General features: G+C 37.5%; 2 protein-coding genes across 5 annotated transcripts in view; both read left to right on the top strand.

Annotated features, from left to right (window-relative positions):
* The window catches only part of LOC103459536 (uncharacterized), a 7,697-nt gene extending 527 nt beyond the window's left edge, over positions 1–7,170 (top strand). The window contains exons 2-7 of the mRNA XM_008401183.2: positions 793–939; positions 1,376–1,451; positions 1,538–1,858; positions 1,949–2,039; positions 6,162–6,237; positions 6,500–7,170. Coding sequence (XP_008399405.1) covers positions 1,376–1,451; positions 1,538–1,858; positions 1,949–2,039; positions 6,162–6,237; positions 6,500–6,604 — 669 coding nt within the window. The 5' untranslated portion in view covers positions 793–939 and the 3' untranslated portion in view covers positions 6,605–7,170. The remainder of the gene's footprint in view (positions 1–792; positions 940–1,375; positions 1,452–1,537; positions 1,859–1,948; positions 2,040–6,161; positions 6,238–6,499) is intronic.
* A 6,314-nt stretch (positions 7,171–13,484) lies between these two features.
* LOC103459524 (poliovirus receptor homolog) overlaps positions 13,485–24,034 on the top strand; it is a 54,449-nt gene continuing 43,899 nt past the window's right edge. For 2 of the 4 annotated variants that reach the window (XM_008401157.2, XM_008401169.2), the window contains exons 1-3: positions 13,486–13,656; positions 16,469–16,813; positions 16,899–17,198. In XM_008401157.2, coding sequence (XP_008399379.1) covers positions 13,560–13,656; positions 16,469–16,813; positions 16,899–17,198 — 742 coding nt within the window. In that variant the 5' untranslated portion in view covers positions 13,486–13,559. Of the gene's footprint in view, positions 13,657–13,713; positions 13,890–16,468; positions 16,814–16,898; positions 17,199–24,034 lie in introns of those variants that run through there. The other 2 variants (XM_017310829.1, XM_017310842.1) reach the window with 2 other exon arrangements.

Genomic DNA, 24,034 nt, shown 5'->3' on the forward strand with positions numbered 1-24,034 from the left:
GGAGGGATGGGAGTAACATAAACAAGTAATTGGCAAGTCACGTTATTGGTTGGATTTTTATCGGTGCGTTTTGCATCCACTGAAAACAAAGATGTTTACAAATAAACTGGACAGTATGCTGTACGTTTAGTGATATGTTCACAGCTGCGGTCTCGACCGGTCTTGAAATAAAATGCCGAGTCCTCAGAGCCCGAGACCGAGACAAGACCGAGACCAAATGCGGTCGAGTCCGAGACGAGACCGAGACCATCAAAAAATGGTCTCGAGACCAAGACCGATCTCGAGTGCTACAACACTGCCTTACATCGCCTGTACAGATACCCCACTGACAGTGGAGAACCATTCTTTTTCGAGTCCTGACGCAAAAACTTTCTGTCGGTCTGCTAGTCCACAATGTATATACGTTAGCATGAGTTTGTGAGCCGGTAAACCACATGATAGCTGCGCTGTGACGTAAAATGGGCATTAGCCAATGAAAGGCGGGCCCTGTGGTAAGGTCCATTGGAGGCACATCAAGCTAACGTGGTTTAGCAGAACAAATCACAAATGTCTGAACTGAGCAAACATTTGTTTAGCAGCTCTTTTTGAGTCTGCTGTCACTTCTTCCTTCACAGTGTGACAAATTGTTAACAAGTGCATCTCAGAAGCCGAACATGAGCGTCAGTATTATCATTAAAATAATCACCTGACTTTGTGGTTGTGGTCGCTCTGTGCTTCCTTTTTCCCGTACAAAGAAAACATCAAGGTTAATGCCAATGTGAGAGTTACAGTCATTTTTTGCTACCTGCTCAGGGAGCTGAAAGTGAAATCGCAGTGTTAGCCGAACAGGTACCACGGCGAACTGGTTCAGTCCTACATGAACTCTGCGTTTCATCGTGAAGAGCTGCGAACCAATCCTTACTTCAAACCAGAAAGATGGCTTCTTAGGTTTACAAGAAGGTGAGAAACTCAAATGTGTCCATAATTGTGTCATGAGCTTTACCAGAACTGGATAAATCTGTTGATGTTTACAGTGTCTGCAACTGGATTACAGTTTGCTGATTTTGCAAAAAGGGGCAATCTGAGTGTGTATCTGCGATTTAGCACGAGATGCTGAGGCAATATGACCTCATTTTCTGTATCGGGTCTCTGCAAGAGCTCAGTCAGCATCTAAAAGAATCTAGAACCTTTTTTTTTAATTTTCAAACATTGGCTTATTGCCTTTGATTATTTAACATTTTGTGAGATTTTGTATCTGAAGGTTGTTTCCAGGAACTCTTTGACACTCTTCCTCAATTTTTTTAAAGACACATTCAACCACTTCCCTTTCTTATAATTTCCTCTGCATCTACATGTGTAGCAGATGATAAAGTGACAGTCTGGTTCTTTCTGTCAGATGGTCAACATGTTCAATCTGAAGCAAGCATCTCTACTTTTCATTCAGCTGTTAAAAATTCAGAATATCTTCAAAGGTATTGTGCAGATTTCTTCTTGTTTTTGCATGTTTTCATCCAGATTTGAACTGAGTTTTACTGTAACATTGGTCTGTATATTTCAGTGTCAGCAACTAAGATGGAAGCTCATAGGAACATGTTGGTGTCCAGCGGCGACCCGGTCGTGTTTCTTTGCAACATACAGGAGAATGCCACAACAATAATCAACTGGAACAATGACAGATGTTATTTTTCATATTCCACCTCAAAGAATCAGACGTTCTCAAATTTTTCCTCTGAAAGAGTCAAAATAGACATTAATATGCCTTCCAAGCTCAGCATCTTTAGAGCTCAACATGATGATTCTGGACTATATACATGCATTGTAACTGATAGAGGAGGCTTTCGAAACATGGTATGGAATTTAACTGTGTCTAACAAACAAGGTATGTAGAGATAAAAAAAAAAAGATCAGTTCACTTGCATCACTTGTACAATTCAAAATGATCCTGCTTTTCTCTAATCCTTTCTTTCAGGTGTTAATTTCTCAAGGTACATATTTTTCATTCTATCACCTGCCGTTGGATTGTTTATATGTTGCATCATGCTAGTCGTCTGCCTCTGCAAGTGAGTAATACCTTTTAATTTTAGAGTTACATTTATGATTTTGTTTTTTTTTTTTGCTGTTAGGTTTAAGAACTGCTTGTAATATCAATGTGACTCCTCGTGTTCATCTTAATATTTTGTGTCACACTAAAAACATCAACCTGCTTGAAATGTGTTAAAAAAAAACTCTTTTTTTTTTTTTGCTTGGTCCCTGATCTATTGAGTAAGTGTGACTTTTCTCAAGTTTGCTCTAGATGATGTGAGTGTGTGTGAGCTTTTTTTTTTTCTAAAAACAATCTTTAAATACATTTGATATGCAACTGTGTTTTCACCACAGTTGCAACACAACCAGTTTGGTTGTGTTAAAGATGAGTAGGGAGTAGTGTGATGTGAGCCATGTTGGGCTGAAAGGGATGCCAGATTAAAAGAGCCCATACATTTAAACAAATACATTTTACACACAGTAAAAGTTAAACACCTTGGTAGGAAGGAAAACAAATAACCCCAAACAAAAGCTGTCAATGTAGAAAAACTAGAAATATTTGTATTATTTTTTCCATTTTCTTTATCCACTGTACTGTGAGGAGGTTTTGCTTCATCCCTCATTTCTTTAAGCTTTGCTTCTACGCAGAGTTTGTAGCCAATTGAAAATAGTTATGATCAATAATTCTTCCCTTGTTTATTTTAAACATTTTGGATTCAATACAACAGCGTATAATTTCCAGTGCAATATTTATATTTTTTAAGCTAACCTCTTAACTCTAAATGAAAAAACCATGAATCATCCATGAGCCTCCTGAACTCAGTGGATGAACCCATGTTGTCTCAAAACATTAATGTCTTAGCAAAGTTTTACTTTTAAATTTGATCATTGATCGTTTTGATACTTGCAGCCCATGATAGAAACACATTTCTCCATTTTACTGAAGAATACCAAAGATATCACACTGTCATAGATGTCACATAGCATAATACCGCCAACATGATGATGAATGGTTGTTTTTCACAGTTTATGATGACACATCTCTAAGGTTCTGCGTCAGATCTTCGCAAAGTTTTACCCTCTGTGCAATATCTGGTAAATGTTATTTTTTGACCACTCACAGTGGTTACTTACAGCGACATTCATCCATTCGGACTCAGAAGACCTGCCATGCTGTGACTCATTGCTTTGTCGTAGCCACATAAGCCATATTGTTATGGTTCAGACTGCCCACATGGTGATGACAGACATCAAGATCTCTGTGTTCCTGCTTTACTCTCATGCTTGTATAGACAAAAGTTGTTTGGTGATCTTTCTTAAATAGTGGATTTTGTAAATAGAACAGGTTGCTTCTTTGGTCATGTGCTCTTGATCTGTTGGTATTTTAACAAATGTGTCATGTGTTGCAGTGTGGACCCACATTTAGCAGGCAGGAGATGTAGTAGGGTGTGGATGTGTAATGACAAACCAAAGAAACAAACTCACAAAATGTGAAAAGACCAGGGGAGCACAAAATAATCTGAAAAACAAATCCAAACAGAAGACTCGATGAGAACATAGGGAACCAGGGAGAAGAGGGCAGAATGACAAGGACAAACAGGGACGTGACAAGACAGACTGACGAGTTGTGACTGAAATAGAGGAGCTTTAGTAGTAGGAGGCAAAAAGTGGAAACAATGGACCTGGATTGAAGAGGATTGCAGGTGTGAGTAGTTGGAGTAGGAGTCAGGCTGAGGGGCTGGGAGAAGGTGATACAGGGAAGATATACAAGGAACACAAAAGAGAGAGGAAGGAAACACAAGGGAGCTGGAAATAATTCTAACACTAAAGAAACACTAAGACTAAAGACACCATGATAAACTAGAAAGAGACAAAGACATGAGGGGAAAACTATGAAAAAACAGAAACAAGGCTGATCTAAAAATAATAAGGACTAAGAAACACAGAGCTAGAGTAACTAGAAGGACTAATAAAAGAAATAACCTAAGACATATGAGAACAACTGAACCTGGGTTAACGAAGTAACTAAGAAATAAACATAACTATAAACACTATGAGAGTCTGAAATAAGGAAAACAATAACAAGAAAAATCTAACCAAAATGTTACATCAATTAATGAAACTAGAGTGACCCTGAGAGGAAAAACTAAAGTGAACTAGAAAATAACTGAGATAGCAGAAACACACAGAAAACAAAATCCCAACCCAAAACTCAGAGTCTTGACAAAACGTACAGAAAAAAGTTGATGTTTGAAAGAGTGACATATTTGAGTCTTTCTCTGGAATCTAGTTATGAGTCATGCAAAGGTAATGTTATTTGTTGTGACTTCTGCCACAAACAATTAGTTGGTACTCAGAACCCTGACTTGACATAACTCTTACCTCTCAACAATATAACCATTAGATTAGGCCAGAGACATAAATTAAATTAAATCAAAACATGTTGAGCATGTTAAAAATCCCAGTGTTATTTCTGTCCATGCTAAAATGCTGGAATGCCCAGTTAGTTTCGTTGCTACAAATGTGGAGGAGGCATTTCTCTTCTTGTGAAAACTTGCTTTGTTGATAAAAGCCAGGCCGATGCTTTTTCTTGCTCAGTGTGGGTGTAGTCACTTTATTTCCTTGTGTTCTTAATTTTTGTTTTGAAGGGCTAACTCTGTGCTCTTGCTTCTCAAGTCCAGTCACAGCTAGAGTCCTAAAGAACATAACTCAGAAGGGTGTTGTTTCTGAAAATAAAAGAGAGGGCTGCACTTTTTCATGCAAACCTAGGCTAGTGCAACATTTTTTAAAGGAAACTAAAGGCTTGCAGTGGCTTCTTTCTAAACATCAGAATTTGTTTCCACAGTTGAGTCAGGACCTTTTATCTCTGAGAGGTGTGGAAACAGAAAAAAATAGTTTCAGAATGCATTACTCTAAATTTCAGTGCTGCTTATCTTGATCAAATAACTTTCAGGTGTAATGGCACACGTTTAGCTGTTGCTGATTATGAAGAGTTTACTCATGCTGTCTTGAGCACAAATGTAATACTGTAAGTAAGAATCAAGCATCATAAAAAACTGACATCACACGTATTTAGGTTTTCTCACCCTGTGCTGTGAAGCTTCAAATGATCACAGTTGAGATGTCTCTACAGTTTAATTTGAGGCCACCTGTGATGAATTCAATCAATTGGACGAGATACGGAAAACACACGCTGTTCTGCAGTTAATAAGAGAAAACAAACCAAACACGCAGTAAAAGAAAACATACACTCAAAAAAAAACCCTACAGAAAAATGAACACAGTGACCTTCATCATTCATTAATGGAAGATGTTTAGAATCAGCAGGAATCCTCCCAGAACTGATCAGCCCTCTAAACTGAGTAACTGAGGGAGAAAGGCCGAGGTCAGAGAGCTCAAGAACCGTTTGGTCAGTATGTCAGAGCTCTAGCTTTGCACTCTGGATATTGGAGAAACTTCCATTTGAAAATCCTCTCTGCATCATTTTATTTAGGCTCTCAGATCATTAGAAACAGTATGCTGTGGGACAAACTTTGAACCTTGTGGCATAAATGCTATGCATCATGTCTGGAGGAATCCAGATACTGTTGAACACAGGGCCAATACCATCGCTACAATGAGGCATGGTTGTGGCATCATCATATTTTTCTATGGCAGGATCTGGGAAACTAGTCAGGATAGTAGAAAAGATTAATGAAGAGGCAATAGTTCATCTTTCAGAAGTAGAAGGGCCTTTGGGAATCCATCCAAGATATTCAAGGTACCAGGACAACTCTGAATGTCCTTGGGTGTCTCAGCCTGTCCGAACTTGAATCGGTATTCTACTTTTGAGCTATGCCTGATAATTCAGCAGGTTTAGGAATGTCTAGACAGCTGCAAAACAAGATGGTATTGAGAAAAAGGTAATGAATACTTATGGAAATGTGGTTTTTCTTTGTTTTATTTTTCATGTATTTGCATGTATCAAGTTCTGAGGAAAAAAATATATTTAAAGTATCTTGGAACAAGACTGTAAGGTTAAAAAAAGAAAAAAAAAAAAGAAAAGAAAAACATGAAGTTCTGTGAATACTTTCCAAAGCGGGTAAAATATGGCTAAAAGTAAAAGTAGGAGTGTAAAGAAATGTGAAGGAATGTTAATGTTATCTGGTTTATCCATGCAGAAAGAATGGGAGAGGAAGACAAGACCAAGGCCCAGTCGACAACCAGCACCAGCACTACCAGTCTCAACCAGAACAGGTAAAATAAAAAATAAAAATAAAAAATGATTTTTGCAAACCACTGCTAAAACTACCACACATAGTCGTCTTTCATATAAACTTCTCAGCTATCATCAAACCATTACAGTATTTACTGTTAAAGATCACAGTTTTCTTCACTATTCCTCATGGCTGTAGTTTGTCCTTTCCTATTTGTGTCAATGACCAGATTTTCTGCTTTCTGAATCTTTCTACCTTTTTCTCTACAAACCAATGACTCTGACTCTGTCTCTATTCTGCAGATCTACCATCTAGTCAATCTTCCAGCTAGTCCAGACTGTTGGAGGAACACCCAGCAGAGGAGGATGTACATCGAGAGACTGAATTCAATTTATGGCCATCTCTGAGCTGAGACATGTTCCAGGTCTTTGAAGAAAGAGATAAACGTTTGATGGACGTTACATGTTGTCTTTATAATCAGAAGAAACACAATGACAAGAAGTAGACCTTTCCCAACAACTTGGTTGTCTTCATAGTAAAGGGATCAAATCATAAGGCACAAAAACAACAACCAAGTATGTTGTTGTCAGCTTCTTATTGAGGGTCTGTTGCATTGTCAGTGGTGCTTCATTAAATATGTATTCCATGGTCAGCAGGTCTGAATAGGTACAACTTGTGTGTGTTTTTTTTATAAGGACATTTTATATCAGTTATGTATTTATTTTTTGTTTGTTGTTTAAATTGGATATCCTGGGGTATAATAAAGTAATATGCAGGGAATCTACAGTATTAACTGCAGAGGATGTTGTTTTTGTTGTTTATTGTGTTTTTACATATGATTGAGTGTACTTTCATGGAAATTATGACTTGCTTGATATTTTTTTTGTTGTTTTCTTTGTTTATTTATAAATGTATGTAAGTGACCAGTGTCACATGTAAAGTCACTGAGCAAAATATCCCTGTTAGGATAATAAAAAGTGGACAGACTAATGAAAGAGGACCAAACTAGCTGTTTGTTGTTTAGTAGATAAATTACTTTTGTATTATGACAGATTTTTGGATCTGGTTCCTCGATAAAAGGAAAATAAAATATTGAGAGGATTTATTAAGAAGTCTTGAAACAAGCTGTGCCTGGCATAAGATTGATTTTTTTATGTCTATGAAGCACTTTCTTTTGCCACATCCACAGTTCTGATAGTATGTAATTATACTAGAGTGAGATTGTAACCTAATACAACAGCAAACTGGAGAGCGGTGATAAAACACTTTGGAGCAATGGAGGCATTCAATTGTAAATCAAAAGTTGGCTGAAACCTAAATGTAGTTGAGAGAAACTTAAATGTAGTTGAGAAAGGAAGACGAGGGAAAAGAGGATGCAAAAGGGCTTAAATTTGAAATGGGAGTGCAATAGAATAAAACAAAGATGTATTTTCTCATCATGCTGGTATTTCCACTTTCTAAAACATAATTTTAAAAAATTTTACTGTACAGGTTGTTCCTTTGCAACACAATTCAAGTCTTAAGTCTTTCCCTTGCCTAGCCTACAAGCACCCAGCATTTTGTAAACTAGTACAGAAAACCTCTGCACAGATCTGATCCGCAGACACCAGTGGAACAAAACCAACAGCAGCAAAGAAAGATAAAGACAGAAGTGTGTAGTTACAGCGGTTCTATAGTGACACTTCAGCTGCTTAAAAGGCAGGAAATGACTTGCATAACGTTTGCTGGCTGCTTCAAATATCGTGTGTGATTGGTGGTCGTCAACATCTAGGACGTTGTTAAAGCATGCTCGATGTATCAGGACAAGAAGACGTACTGCAGGTAATTACAAGAAACATTTATTTTATTTCAGTTAATCAAACTAGTCTTTACATCAAGGATGAGATATTTAAGTAACTGTTACCTCAAGCTGTTACCAGGACATATTTAACATGGGTGATACTTGAAAGCTACTTTTTTTTTTACTACATTTAAACACCTACATTTTTTTAACACATTGGCCACAACAACATTTTAAGTGGGCAAAAAAGTTCCAGACTGTCTCTCACCTTCTGCTGGTCAGCTTGACGTAAACACCTCTGATATTTATCCAGTTCTTCAACATGTATTGTCGTTGCAGCTACAAGAAATAATTGTGGGTTTGTGTTGCATGTTTTTATCTGAACCAAGTTGAAGTGTTCTCACATATTTCTTTTTTTTTTCCAACATCATAGCCTCAAACCGCTGAACACTGCTATGTGTTGATATCAAATGGAGAGTCAGTCATGTTCCATTGCTTCATATTGAACATGGATGATGCAATGGACCAAAGGAAGGTCTTATTTGACACAATCTACCTTGCTTGCAAACTGACTCAGGACCAATCAGCTCATATGTCAGACAACAAATTACCAAGTGCAGCCACGTTCTTCATCAAATTTCAAGACGTATTAAACACCTTCTTACGTCGCTGCAGCATCAACTTGAAGCTCAATTTGATTTTAAACCAATGAAGATATTGTGTGAAAAGGCACACAGAAATAGGTCAGTATCCTCAAATGAGATTATAACAGTTTTAACTTTACGAAAATGTACTTCTATCACAATGCCAATTAAATTTTTTTTAAGGTAAAAAAGTATTTCTAGGCGGAGAAATTGGGTTTTCAAATGAGGATTCATGTTTCTCTGATTTTCTCATGTAAACAAAATCGATTTTGTTTATGTTACTAAACATTAATAAAAAAGGACAATGATCAAAGATAAAATTAGGGCCAAACATAAAAACATAAGTGATATAAACAGAACTGTTTTGCCTTACACAGACACGTAATCTGAGGAATTTAGGACGACTGATTAAAATGAGATTGATGCAGCGGCATATTTCCCCCTTATTAAAAATCACGTGAAAGCGGAAGTGCGCTCTCATCACGTGTCTCCGGCAGTTTCCGACACATAAAGCGCCAGCAGCCAGAAGGAGAGATCCAATTACCTCCTTCGGCCAGCAGAGGGAGATGGTATACAGCGCAGATCACAACAGTGAGTACAACCTTCACAATTTTGTAAATATTTTACTACATTTTTTTATGGGAAAATATTGATTATATAATACTTTGACATTATGTAATTCGGTGTGTCGGACATTTAGTTTTTTTGTGCACATCATTGTAGCAGTTTCTCATTTCTTCCCCCCCACCCAAAAAAAACAAACAAACAAAAACAATAATGTAGAATTTTATTGATGTTACACTTTCTGAGATCACTATTAACATTTTCTTGATTGCTTTCATGCAGCTTTTTTCAAAACCTTTCACACAAAGTCCAGTTCACAACCAGCGACAAAACATTTAAAATATGAAACAAAATCATATACCTCCAAGTAACAACTTGCAGCCAAGTGTATGAACTCTTCTGATCAATCATTATCAATAGATGCCATTGCAGCAAGTGAGCAAAAGAGCAGATCTTGAACTGATGCCTATTTCAAATATGGCCTGTCATCTATAAATATTAGAAAAAAGGGTCTCCTCCAGATTACTTCATAAGACTTCTTGATTTTGTATTTATCTGAAAAACAATTGCTATTTTTCTCTCCTTCTTTTGAGCAATTGTTCAACCAATAAAATATTTAAACATTATATTCTCCCTTATTAAGCTTATTTCAAACAATCATTGAGGGTACAAATACAAAACCTGTCTTTGCCTTTCTTGAAAAGAATCTCAGTTGCAGCACATTTGAAAATTGAATGCATGTTACGCACACTTCAGGGTTAGAAACTGGTAGTGAGCATCCCTTCTTTTATCATGACTACACTTATAGTCAAATCATAGATCAATTAGTGAAGATATTTATGCTTGATTTGATGTGTGTAATTTCCAATGGTTGTGCTATCGCAGCAGGAAAATGTGCTGCACTAACTGTGGTATTTACAGTTAAGCACCTTTTTATAATGTTTATTTTTAAGCATTTTCCTGAAGGCAAATATGCAAAAGCCAGTATTGTTTAAGTTATTACTGACACATTTTGTAAGTACAAAATGCATCTGACTCAGCTTTCACACTCACATTTAGCATTTAGCTTTGTGCCCAACATTCTTTCTCTGGCTGCGAACGATGTGGCCTTTAACACAGATTTCTACATTATATCCCGCAAATACCCTTACAGACTTGATATAGGACTCCTGAGAATTTTCTTACCTGTTGTCGTTGCCTAAGTGTTGGCTGATAAGGGAAAATGACTCCATGTAGTAGATAGGGTTAGGGGGTTTGTACAACCTTGACACAATTCTGCACTAGCTTGCCCAAATGTGTGTGTGGTGCAGTGTAGATGAGAACCATTTACTAAATTAAAGTCAAGTACTGAATAAATATGTAGTTAGCTTGCCATAAATGCTAAATTATTGTCATATAATTTTCTAAACAAAGGTCGGTCAACTTTAGTAACTACAGATATGAATTCATATTTTTTGTTTGTTTATTTTTTCATCTTCTTAATACACTGTCATCATGACTTTTATTAAAGATGTGAATAGGTTAATAAAAAAATGTGCTATATTTTTATGATGTAAAGCACTTCGACATGCCTGAAATCTGCTCTACAGATAAACTTGACTTGATTTTATGGCGATAATTTTGAGTGGACTCGTTAAATCTGAGTATTTTATATATATATTAAAAAACAAAGATGTTTTAAAACTGTTTCTATGCCGTCTTTTCACAGAACATTTGTCTCGTATTATACTGTCAGGACATGGTGACAGCTTTAATGATGTTAAATAAATGTTACATATCATTTATTAATTATATGTTACATAACCCAGCTTTAATGGAATGGTGTAAAAACAGCAGGCTCGATCACTGTAATATTTATTTCTTAATTGAGGAATATTTTGTATATTAGGCTATCACCGAGTTATAAGTTATGTGACAGAAACTTCTCTAGAATGTAGTTTAAAGAGTCCAATGTTCCAGTTCTCGGTGTGTCTGCTCTATAGATGAGTACCGAGTTCCATAGTTTTATAATCTCACCGAATTTTGTCGGTACCTAAACGCATCACTGTGACATTGGAGAAAGAATGGGGGGATTCTCCATGGTTGTCCTGTACGCAGCAGAGCAGGCGCAAGAGCGTAATGACGTCAGCAGCCGCTGGTTCGGTAAACAAACTAAGCATGGCCGATAGAAAACGATGAAAGGTATGGCTCCACTTTTCAAAATGCGACGCAAAATTATACTCGTTGCAATATTTGCGACACAAAGTACACGGACAGTGGTGGAAGCACTTCTAGTCTGAGAAAAAGATGGCATGTTAGTGTTCTTGAGAAAGAACTGCACAAGGAACGAAGAGAAACGGTACATGTATTTCACAGCAAAGAAGTTTGCTTCACCTTCATAACTTGTAATTCCTCAAGTAAAATAGAATACATTTTATTTATTTTAACTCCATCCTCTTTTGCTTATTTGATTCAAGCTTTGCCTTTCACGGACCCCATCACACATTTTTTTTAACAGGGGAAACGACAAATAGGAATACATGGAGCTGGATTATAATAAGTATAGTAAGACAAAACACTGCGTTAGTTGTTCTGAAGAGTTTTTACTTTAAAGACATTTGTTAAACAGCTGTGATGTTACAATACAAAGAGTAGGATGTTGTCTATATTTGTTTAAATTTTACTGAGAAATAATAAAAAATAAAATCTCATTATTAAAAAAACAACACACACAAAAGTACCAAAAATCAGCACCGTTGAGTACCGATGCTGAATTCCAGGTACTAGATATTATTACATAATCTATTCAAGTGTGAAATGCACTCGTCCCTGCTCCTTTTGTCCCTCTCTGTTCCTTTAGCAGAAACATTTTCGGAGTGCGACAAAGAGCTTCTCTCAGGCACCCACTCTGGAGTGTGTCACTCTGGTGGATCTTCACCAGAGCTCATCCAACAGATTTATGCTTTTCATCTGTGATTTTTTTTTTTTTTTACTTCAGTAAGAAAAAGAGTATTGCATGTTCATAAAAATGGTGTTAACAGTGTTTCAGGATGAATAGCTTTCAGAGAGTATCCAGATTGACAAAGATGTCCCCAGAAATGGACAAATAAGACTTCATGTGTCCAGATGGAGGACTGAAGACTCTGGTCTGTATCTGTGTTATGTGAAGACTGACGATGCCTTCAACTCTACCACCTGTCATTTCAACGTCTCTGGTGAGATTTGTTCTCAAGATTGCTTTTTTCTCCATGTAAACTGCTGAGAACTCTTTCAACAAACATCATTAGATCAACCTAATCCCAGTTCAACATCATCTAAGCTGAACTTTATAACTTTTTATGAGACCTTATTTATTTAAAGAATATTCTCGATCAGGCAGTAACGATAAAAATAATATTTTTTGATAACCAAATGTGTCAAGTTTGATTTTAAGTGTAATTTAGGTTCTGATTTTGCTGTTAAAACTTTTCACTAAAATCTGCTGCTTGTTTTATTTTCTTTTTTATATATTCATCACTACATATAAAGTGTAAACGTTGTACATAAGTTTGTAGCTAATAGTTGTAAATAAATGCCAAGACACTGTAAAAAAAAAAGACGACTTAAGTTAAAAGCTATTCTGTCGTTGTTTGATTCAGTGTTTTTCTAATTTGTTTGTTACGAAAATGAAAATATCTCTCATTGTAAGTTTTACAGGTGCTCAAGTGCTGAATTTTTCAGCACTTGATCAAAACCAAAAAATAGATTCATTCAGTGTACAGCTTCATCTTTTTCCAGATAGCCCGATGTTAATCTTATAGTGCTCAGTGAAGAGCTAACAGTTATTTAGAAAACATACTCAATTTCTAATAGATGAGCTACAAGATTCTTACCATCCTTGAACCAAGTTCTGGAGCAAGACAAAATAATTTCAAGGGCTGCAAACTGGACTGCACTTTGAGCACTGCTGTATAACCAAATAAAAAGAGCTGCAGAACCTGGTTGATCATATGCAAATTGTGTCATTTGCTTAAAATTTGTACTTCATTTCACAAAAGTAAGGACGCATGTTAGTGTCATCAAAACGACGTCTTGTTTGAGTTTTGACATGTTTTCTTTATGAATATTCAGTATTCTAATGCAAAAAAATATAAAGATGCTGAACTGTATTAACCCTTGTGTGTGCAGGACTGAGGCAAACGTAGAGGACTATGGCAAATGATACAAGATTTACGTGTGTGGGGGTCGGTTGGACCCCATTTCTACATACAAGGGTTAAACTGAGCAGGTATTGAAATAAAGGGGTGGTGTAGACATAAAGATGGTAAAACCAGACGAAAAATAAATACAGAAAGAGGCCACGCCCCCCCTCCTCACAGCAGTGGCGCACATTCATGCAGACGGTTGAATAGTTGGATGATTTTTGCCTCTTTTTCGTTGCTATATGGTGTCTTAATGTCCCACACGCTTCTTTTGTTGATGTTTGCGCTAGTCCGTAGCAGAGATGCGCGAGGTATGTACGTTTTTAAAAGCAGGTCTTTATGTATTCTGGAAAGAACAATGAGCATTGTGTTTTAATTGTGTCGATGCTGCCGTCGCAGTAGGTCCATTGTAGTGACATTGGTAATGAGGAGAAAACGCCAAGAATCGTTGTGCTACTACGTGATGTTGATTTCGCTCTAATTTGTGGATGCGGTATGTCTCGATGTTTGCCCTCTGTTCTCACGGAGAGAACGAATTTAACAGGTTCGCTTTATTTAAAATAATTCATAATTCGTCTCTTCGAGAGAAACATTCTGTACGGACCATGCGATGCTAGATTGAACATTATATCATATTACATTTTGACGCACTGGAAAATATTTCGAATTTCTTCTTCTCTCTCTCTCTCTCTCTTTTACCGTCGAGCTGTTTAAAGTGCACATGGACGGTTGAATATGAGGGGCCCCTCATAGTTGAAACTTTGTCTCCATCTTTATGATAAGGACGGACGTAGACTCAATTTAACGAAACTGTAAAAACAGGTGGCTTACTTTGATATTTAATGATTTCATTTAGCTACCACCGAATTGTAAATTATGCAAGCGAATAAAAAGACACCTTGCAGCCTTACAACAGCAGTATGCAAATTCAGTCACAGATAATTGTACAGTCATGACTGAGAAATGATCATGTTATGCAATTCTGTGTTCACAAGTCACATAGAGCAACAATGTCTTGCAAAATGCTCATCATCCTTGAACTTTTTCGCATTTTGACACGTTGTAAAATATTACATTGTACCCTTGTCTTTTGTGACCTATACCCTACACAAAGTCATGCAAATTTGTGACGTGGAAGGAACTGATATATAGTTGGTTTTTTTTTTAACAAATATAAAGGTGAATACTGTTCTGTTCAACACTTTGAATCCCATTTCACTGCAGCTACTGCTGTAAATCTATTGGTGTATATGTGTGCCAGCTTTGCACATCTAGAAACTTGACATTTGGGCTCATTTGGCTTCTAAAATGTCTCTCAAAATCTTTGCAGATTAGGYTGAGTTTGGTTAAACTGAATGGAGACAACTAGTGAACTTCACCTTTCAAGAATTTTCAGAGATTATAAATTACATTTAGGTGTGGGCTTTTACTGGGCCGTTCTAACGCATGGATATTCTTTGTGCTTATCCATGTCCTTTTAGCTTTAACTGCATGGTTGGGATTGTTGGATTGCTGGGAGTGCATATCTTTTCCCAGTCTAATGTCTCAGTGTATTTTCATCCTGGAATGCCCTAATTAGCTCCATCCTTCAACAAACTAATTATCGGTCTTCCTTCTCTGCTTGTGAAGTTCTATGATACAACTTGTAATTGCGCTTTCAGAGGTCCGCCCTGAGCTAGCGGTGATAACGATTCATCTTCGTCAACAACGTTCGTTGTTTACATCTCAACACACTGGCTGTATTTCTGTGGTGGTAAATGGTTATGTGTGGTCCCAGTTTTTCTGGAGTGTTAGTGTTTTAGCGGTTCAGTCTCTGGAGGAGCTGAAGGCTTGTCTTGTAGTCACTCATCACACTGGTTTTATTCAATTAATATTTTCTTATTATTTTTCTAGTTAGGCAAAGCATCAAACCATATTAAATGCTTTGTCCACTTAGCATTTAATATGCTAAGTGGACATGACCACAAGCATCAAAGTGAATGCTTGTGGTCATGCGGAGATCTGAAGAACTTGTCCCATAAAGCTCAACCTACCAAAACAGCTTATTACAAACTCAACAGAAGGGCTAGTAAGCCACGTAAATTACTTCTCCCATTTGTCCCTCTGTGTCCAGCAGAGATGTGCAGTGCAGTGGATTTAGCTCATCGTGCAGGCTGGTTCAAGGCTGTATGGGACCTTGAGCAGAATTTAATCTAGGGGCCCCTTTTCCTGTTAAGAACCACTAACAGCATTTTGCCATGGACTTAGTGAAACCTGGGAGAGAGTGGGGTAGTTTAATTGGTCAGCCTATAAAGATATCGGTGATAATTGTAGTTTACTGAGATATATTTGTGAACAAACAGAGCTAAAACAAAAAGATATAAAGCTGACAGCATCAGATTGTAGGCATGGTAACTAAACAATCAATGAAGAGCGTTCTTTGAACTTTTACAAAGTAAACTTGCCAGCTCCTTAAAATCTTAAATTTAAATGTTAAACAATTTTAAATCTTTTCTTTTATGTATGCTGAAAGAATTAAATCTAATTCAGCTGGGGGGGACGACGGGGGGATGAAAAACAACCTCCATAAGCCCTGGAGGGCCTTATGGAGCCACTGCAATCAGATAGACAATTTATTTTAAGAAAGACATTTGTGGATTGAGTCCTCAGGGGGGTCTCCAAATTCACACACAAATGCGGCGCAACTCACAGGCCAGAAGTAGCTTATAAATCAAGATATATTTATGTTTGCACGTGTGAATCTCATAGTGTGCATTTGTGAATTATGAGACAGGTTTAGCCCCATACCACTGACTTAATTTGGATTAAACMGAAGTGCAAATAGTTGATTTTCCAGTGTATTTGCTTGATTTGCTGTTTTTAGGACTCTACTTGTGGGTCTAAGTAGAATTTCACTGGCGATGTCTTCCCGTAACAATTTTACATTTCCTGTTAACTTAATGTCTTTTAATACAAAAAACTCGGTGGACTGCCTTGCCACCCTGACCATTGGGCAAGTTTTCTGGGGGATACCCTGAGTTATTAATATATGCGAATAATTTTGGCCTTAAATCCGTACACTCTTTATTGTACGGATAATTTTGCTGCAGGTTTTAGGTTCTTAACATTTATGTTTTATTACAGCGCAGGATGCAGATGGGAGCATCACTGTGGACGAGGGAGGTACCATCATCTTACCCTGCAAGCTAACACAGAAGTTATCAGAAAAAGACAACGTGGAGCAGATTTCATGGCAGAGAAAGACGAAAGGAAAACCGGATTTGGACAATTTCTATACCATCACTAAGGATGACGCTCGTCCCATTAACGGGGGTGGTACGAGATTTAAATTTATCGGGACATTTGCTGAACATAATGGGACTCTCGAGCTATCTAATGCAACCGTGTTGGACACTGGAACCTACTCTTGCATCTTTTCCGTTTTCCCCTCAGGATATCCTACAATATATATAAAGTTAACTGTCCGTGGTAAGTTGAATATTTAAAACCATGTTCTGGATGTTGAGTTTGTGCAGAAGTTATGAGAAGTCTTGTTTTTTTCTTGCAACCCCAGTACCTAAACAAACAAGTGTACATGATACCCGACCCACTCTTGGAAACAAAGAGGTTCCTCTCGCGACCTGCACCGCTTCCGGATTCAATCCACCGGCCACGGTTTCGTGGCAAACTGAGGATGGTTTAAAAGACAAAGTGAGGTGGACAAGCAACTCAACTCTCCAAATCAGCGATACAACCACCACAGTGAGCACATTGTTTGGAAAACCCACCAAAGAGATCAACAGAAATAAGGTCCAATGTGTCATCTCCTTTGAGGGACGAAACAAAACCCTAGACTTCGACATACAGATCTACTGTGAGTAAACACATACTTCCTTACATCTATATAGCACGTAGCTGGAGTCAGAAAACAATGCAAATATAAAAAAATACCCAAAGCAAAGCCACACTAGGCATTAACTTTCAAGACGTACTGAACACCATGTGACTTTGTTGTTCTTTAGGGTGTGTATGATTTACAAACACGGGGAAAGGAAATTCCAGTAGATGGTAGGACATTTCAAAATAAGAGGCCTAGAACAGGGTTTAAGCAAAGCAGTTCGGACCTACAGTGTGTTGTGGGATACAGCCTCATGCTTGACTACTCCTGCATGTTGGCTCTGGGGATTCTTGATACCTGCCTCTGCTGTTGCCTAGGTAATGCACTTTCTTTTCAGTTTGGAGCTGTTGCTCCTTCACCGATACCTGACTGTCTCTTACTCAGATTAAGTTACACTGCACTTCTTTGATGCAGCTTTTGTTGTTGCACTGTTTCTGATGTAAGATTTTGAAATAGATTTTACTAAATATAGGCATAAAAAAGGCTGGTCACATGATGATTTCATGAGTTTCATAAATGTGTTTACACAAGAAGGAAAACTTTCTTTTCTTTTTCCTCTGTGTTTAAATCTAGTTTGAAATATAACATTTCCTGGAGAAGTCTGGGCAGAGAAACAAACTTATTTTGCCAAGTTTGTAGTTTTTCTAAAGAATTGTTTCTTGTTTCATTTTGGATATGCTCATACAGATGCTGCTGAGTTTATGTCCGTAGACAACAGTTTTCACTGGTTTTCAAATTTACGTAATGCCTCCCTGTTTCTTCTTGCAAGGAGGATGTTAGAAAGTCTCTTGTTTGAAACTGCAGCTCCTGTTTAATTTTCATTGGGGTGTGCTTTTAGCTTAGCATTAAATGAAAGAAAGGTGCCAGTCTTTACTGTCATGCCTTCCTTGATATTTAAATATGCTGCAAATACCAATGCAAATTAGTGCTATTAACAGCTAGAAAATGACAGAGAAGGGTTTAAATTTCTGTGGCAGTCAGATATGATAATATTCTTTTATTGGTCTGGATTCATGGTCCGGATTCATGGTGCATCTTCTTCAGTTTGTTGGTAAGCCGTTCAGAATACAGTTAGTCTCATTAATCTCCATGATATCAGAAACTTGGATTGCATTAGCAGGACTGATGTGATCTACTTTATGCTAAATCAGGGCTCAGCAACCTTTTAAGCTGAAAGAACCCCTTTTGCCACCTCTGCTACAAAATAAAATGTCTAAATATGATTTTTGAAATTCACTATGAATTATTTTTTTTTATTTTGAAAGCTAATTAAACTTATCTGAAATTTGGTATATTTTTGTATTTTAAAACAAAATGCATTCTGTCTCACTCAAGCGGAAAGGTAATGAGAAAGGCTGTTCGTTTTGAAAAGAAGAGAAGAAATAAACAGACGTTGACAAAGTTTTCAACCAGATGTATAACAGACCTGTTATCTGCCACACTGTGCCAGATAACAATTTGCACTTATCCACTTTGTCACTATATTTATCGATTTTTCAGTTTCCTCGAGTAGCTTTTTTTTTTTGTTTTTTTTCCAAAACATCAACTAGTGATAAATCTAGCGACTCTTTGTCTGTGTTGTGGGAAACTTTTATTGCAAAAACAGTCTGCCATAAACGTCTTCAGGCAGCCTGTCTGTCCTGAGCGAGCAGTAAGCTGACATTAACTTCTGCTTCCGCAATGCGGAGCTGTGTAAGCTGTCCTTACACAGCTCTCTGGCCTTGGCCACTATGGAAACGTTGAAGTTTGTTTGAGAGTTCAAACATGTAGAGTTAGTACAGGTAATGAGTGGAGAACTGAACGTCTTAAAGAAGAACTAACAGACCTGTGAGAACCAACATTTTTACTCATTTGCATATGATAAGATACTTATGTCATGCAATAAAATGCAAATTATTTACTTAAACTTATTAAACTTTATGATGTACAATCAACTTTTTTGAGCTTTACATCATGTTATAATGTTATTCTTGTTATGATCCCAAGTTGTTGAGTTGTTTTGGTAGTTTGATTTGATTCTAGTGTCATTATTTTGTATTCTTATTTTGATTAGATCTGCCTTGCTCCTGTTTTCCTTTTAGTCCGTTCTGCTTAGCGTTACTAGTTATGTTAGTTTTTGCTTATAGTCATTCTTTGCTAGTCTAGTTCAGTGGTGCCCAAAGCCGGTCCTCAAGGGCCGACATCCTACCTGTTTCAGTTCTCTCCCTGCGGTGGCAACAGCTACCTCATTATGTCAATATTTTTCTTGGGCCTTCAAGCGAGCCGTCATTAGATCCAGGTGAGTTAACTCAGGGAGAAAACTAAAACATGCAAGACGCCCATCCTCGAGGACCTTCTTATGGCACCACTGGTCTAATTATTCTTTAGTGTTAGATTTATTTCAACACTGATAGATTTTGATAGATTTATTTTGTTTCTATCAAAATGAGACAACAAAGGATATTGTGAGTATGTGAAATTTTGTGTTTGTTTCCTAGTCAATTTAGTTCCTGTGTTGTCTTATCTACCACTCGATCGATCCCAGCTGTGTCCTGTGTTCTGACACAGGTGCATTTAATCCCACCTGTTTCTTCTTTGGGTCTTTGTCAGATGTCGTACGTCAGTGTCTGTTTCTGCCTGTTCCATTTGTGTATTTGCTACCAGTGTCAGAGCTATTGCCTTTGCTCACATGTGCTGCCTGGATCTTGTGCTCTGGATTTCATTAAAACCTTCATTTACACCACCTCCTGGGTTCACCGTGCCTCTATCCTCACCACAATCAAATTCAGTTTCATGACAAATATTTGCAAGTGGGGAAACATCTGCTTGGGAAATTGAGGTTTTCCCAGCCTGAAAGGCTCTTTGTTCTGTCACATATTTCAGTGAGCTGGTATGTCAATGAAAGACTTTAATCTTTTGCCTTTATGCTAGTTGGAAAAACCTGCTGTCACAGAGGTTTTTTTCATCCCCCAGGCTGTTTCTCTGATAAACAATGGACACCTTGTAGTAGTACGCAACTCTGCTGTTCACTAGAGGTTAGCAATTTCTACTTTCTGAATGCTGAGACATTGAAACTCAAGTCAGATTCCCCGTTTGAGGACAAACTTGGCCAACAAATTCAGATTCTGGTGTTTTCATTCCTACAGTGAGAGCCAGAATACTTACTGGTTGGCAGCTGATTAAACTCTCCTGCCATGCAATAAAATGACAATTACTTAAAAATTATACAATGCGATTTTCTGGATTTTTGTCTTTGTTTCCATCACTCACAGTTTAACCGTTGTGTTTAGAAATTGGGTCCAACAGACCCCACACACGTAAAACTTGTATCATTTGCAACAGTCCTCTACGTTTCCCTCAGTCCTCGCATGCACAAGGGTTAAGAGGACTTGTGATGAAAGTTGAAGACTCCTACATGCTTTGTAAGTGGGAAAACTTGCTAAATTATCTGTGTACTTACTTGTTCTCCCCACTGGAAAAGTAAAAACTTGACATGCGGTATAAAGTCAAACCTGCTGTGTTTGTGCTCCAGGTAACCAGAACAAGGTGTGGTGTTATTTTTTCTGTTCTTTATCAAAACGAGACAACAAAGAATATTTGTTACTGTTCAGTTTAGATAAAGCTGTTTTCCATCTGACCTCAGATAGCATAACAACTTCCTTCATGTCTTTCATTTTTTTAACTTAACAAAGAGCTCATTGTATATAATTGGTACACCAACAGTCACTGGATCTCAATGCTTTACATTGTTTTGTGTGTGTGTGTGTGTGTGTGTGGGAACGGATTAATGGTGTCGTAGCAGCCAGTATTACTGCTCAATCAGCGACATGATGTCAGCAAAAATGTGGGCAAAATGATTTGGTCTGATAACGAGCCATGCTTCATACTTCATTGGTTCTTTGCCACATGTTTTAACGTGTGTAAAATGGGTCTACAGCTGTGTGAAAGAAAGCTTTCTGCACATGGTAACAATAGATCTCATTAAGCTTTATCAATCAGTCAACAATTGAGAAAACCAGTAGCAAACATTACATTTTGATGAGTGCCATCACCAAAATCATCATTACACATCAAAATAGTTGGTCAATGTTTCATTTGTTATGGTTCAAAAGTATGGAACCCCCTAGTGAAAATGGGGAAAAGTTTTTATTTTGCGCTGCCTCGTAAAAGTGTTGCATTCCCTCGCAATAAGCAAACACACCCTGGTTTATTTTGTATACAATCAAAAATGTTCAATTTAAAATTGAAAATGTATGCACAGTTAATGAGCCTCAGTGAAAACGTGTTTATATATTCTTAACTCTTCGATTCATTCACTGCATGTTTATGTCTGCTTTTGTAAGGTTGAGATGCACATGAGAGCGGCCCTTTAAGCCGTTCAGACTACCAACACAAAAGAGACACAATCAAAACTGTCATCCCGTGAAAATAACTCGGAAATAGTCCAAACAGTTTGGATTATTTTTCTCCTTCCTTCTTAGGGAAAGTTTCTGTTTATATCAAAGGTTTGTGGTGCGTTTCTATCCTAAAGAAAAAAATATAACACTTCAGATACTTCACAATCAGATATCAACATACACAGAAAAACCTTACAAAAATCCTATATTATAGCAGAAAGTATGGTGGCCACTGTGAGAAATTCTTTTAGTATTCAATTATACCGCATGAACTGATCGGTACATTATTGCCAGGGAACGCAAAAGCTTTGCGAGGGAGTATTGTGTTACCTCCACACTCCCCATGTCCATCGTCTTCTAATCCTGGAAATGTTCTTCAGGTGATAGAAAGCCAACTTTGTAACTGTCTTTGGTTCAGATCTGAGTCCATTATTATACCATGGATTTTGGAGCTGATCGCTAGTTTCTTGCTGTAAAAATTGAAAATGTGCGTTCACTGTAAGTCGTTCCTCTTTCGTTCCAAAGATAACTTCAGCTCTGTTTCTGTTCAGCTGGAGAAACGTGAGGCACATCTACATATTGATAAGCATCTGTTTAGTGCATGGGCGGGTTCTTCTACAAAGAGCTTAATGTTCACTGTAGAATTGTGCAGTTTAAGTTTGATCTATTTAAAAGTGCTTCAACTAAATGACCCAGGATGTTTTTCCTCCAGAATGCAATTTCCAGGAAGATTTTATTTTACCCTGCCTGTCTGCTCTGTGGTTTTCTCACTTGGCAGAAAACCAGACTGATTTTCATGTTCACAGACGCAAACTTTACAGAAGCACTGTGGAAAGTTTTAGTCTCAGATCCTCCCGGATTTCATTAGCAGGTTTCACAACTATAAAATAGGTCTACATCATTAGTTGATTTTAACTGAATCAGATAAAATCCTTATCTGAGTGCTTTCTTGGCAATTTTCTGACAAGAAGTTATTTTCAGTGTGGCATTTCCTGACATTCCTTTGGCAGTGTTTCTAAATCCTGCATCTTACTGTCTATCAACATTTTAGACCAAACTTGAACAATGCCTCCTCAGGGTGCCATTGTGTGCTGCTGAAATCCAACAAACCACCCATTAACCCGTTTAATCCCACCAGCAACAATTGTTGCCAGACATTTTTTCTAACTTCTGGAACCTCTAAAATAATCGTTTTGACTTTTAGAAACTAATTGAAGTTTTTCAATCAAATAAGAGAGTGTCTACTCTAAGCAATATCAATTTCATGCATCTAGTGTGAAAGGTCACATGACCAGACCTCTTTAATTCCTGCCTGACGCTGGAGGTAAATGTCGGTCACAAACCTGTACAAGAGTAAGTCAGCAGGATTGAAAAACACTGCCAGATGGTACATGTATCCCTGTTTAAATGTTACAGCTTTACAATGGCCCACTGGTGGAGGACAAGTTTAGTTAACAACGCTGCGTAGCTACCCAAATCTGGCAATAAGTCTTCAAAATAAAAACGGATAAAAAAAATTTGAACAAAAATATCATGTTGTATGCAGAATCGACTTTTAATACATCTAATTTACATTTGTAAAAATTAACTAGGGTCTTTCCATAACATGAAGGGTAACCTCTCAGTAGGTGGGTATGATTGCTCCATGCCCACCTGCTGAAGTGCATTACCTCAACATTCCTCACCATCAACCTTGATTATTGGCATCATGTTTCCCTCCACTTTTCCATCATCACATCGTCACCTTTCTAGCTCATCAGTAATTTTTAATTGAGAAGTTGATGCTGCACAGCTAAATGAGTGCTATGATAAATTAAGGGGCTGGTCGGTTTTATATTTCATAACAGGGCCGCATAAAACGAATTTTGCATCCCACACCAGACTGTTTGGATGGTTTCACTTTCCTCTGCCTCTTACAACTACCAATTGACTTCGCTTAAGGTTGAGCAGCCAAACTCCAACACTAAAAGTAGGTCTAAGTGGACGTTATTAGTTGATCAACTGGATTTCATTTTAACCTAATAAACCACTATTCAGCCATTGAAATCATAAGTCTATTATTTGTTTCCATCCCTGCATCAAAAATATATCACTGCAGTATTTTTATGTTCTCACTGGAAATCCCCTGCACTTTTTACTTTCAGTCGTTGGTAGTGTGATTTACATGTGTGCAATTTTATATGGCTTGGAGCTTTGTCCCTGCTTTCACTGTGTCTTCTTGTGGAGGGAACCTTTTGTTACCAGAGTAACATCATCTCCTTGAGAGACATCCTCACAGTGGAAATTTGAGACAGAGCCTTATCCTGCAGCCGTTATTTTTACAGGTAAAGGCGTGGTGTTGTTTTTTTTTAACTTGACAGTCAACCTGGAGGACAAATCACTAAAAGGGATCAATGACAGTCAACTTAATATGTAATATTTGTATGTGTCACATAT

This window comes from Poecilia reticulata, linkage group LG2 (assembly GCF_000633615.1).
Source record: "Poecilia reticulata strain Guanapo linkage group LG2, Guppy_female_1.0+MT, whole genome shotgun sequence".
Classification (NCBI taxonomy): domain Eukaryota; kingdom Metazoa; phylum Chordata; class Actinopteri; order Cyprinodontiformes; family Poeciliidae; genus Poecilia; species Poecilia reticulata.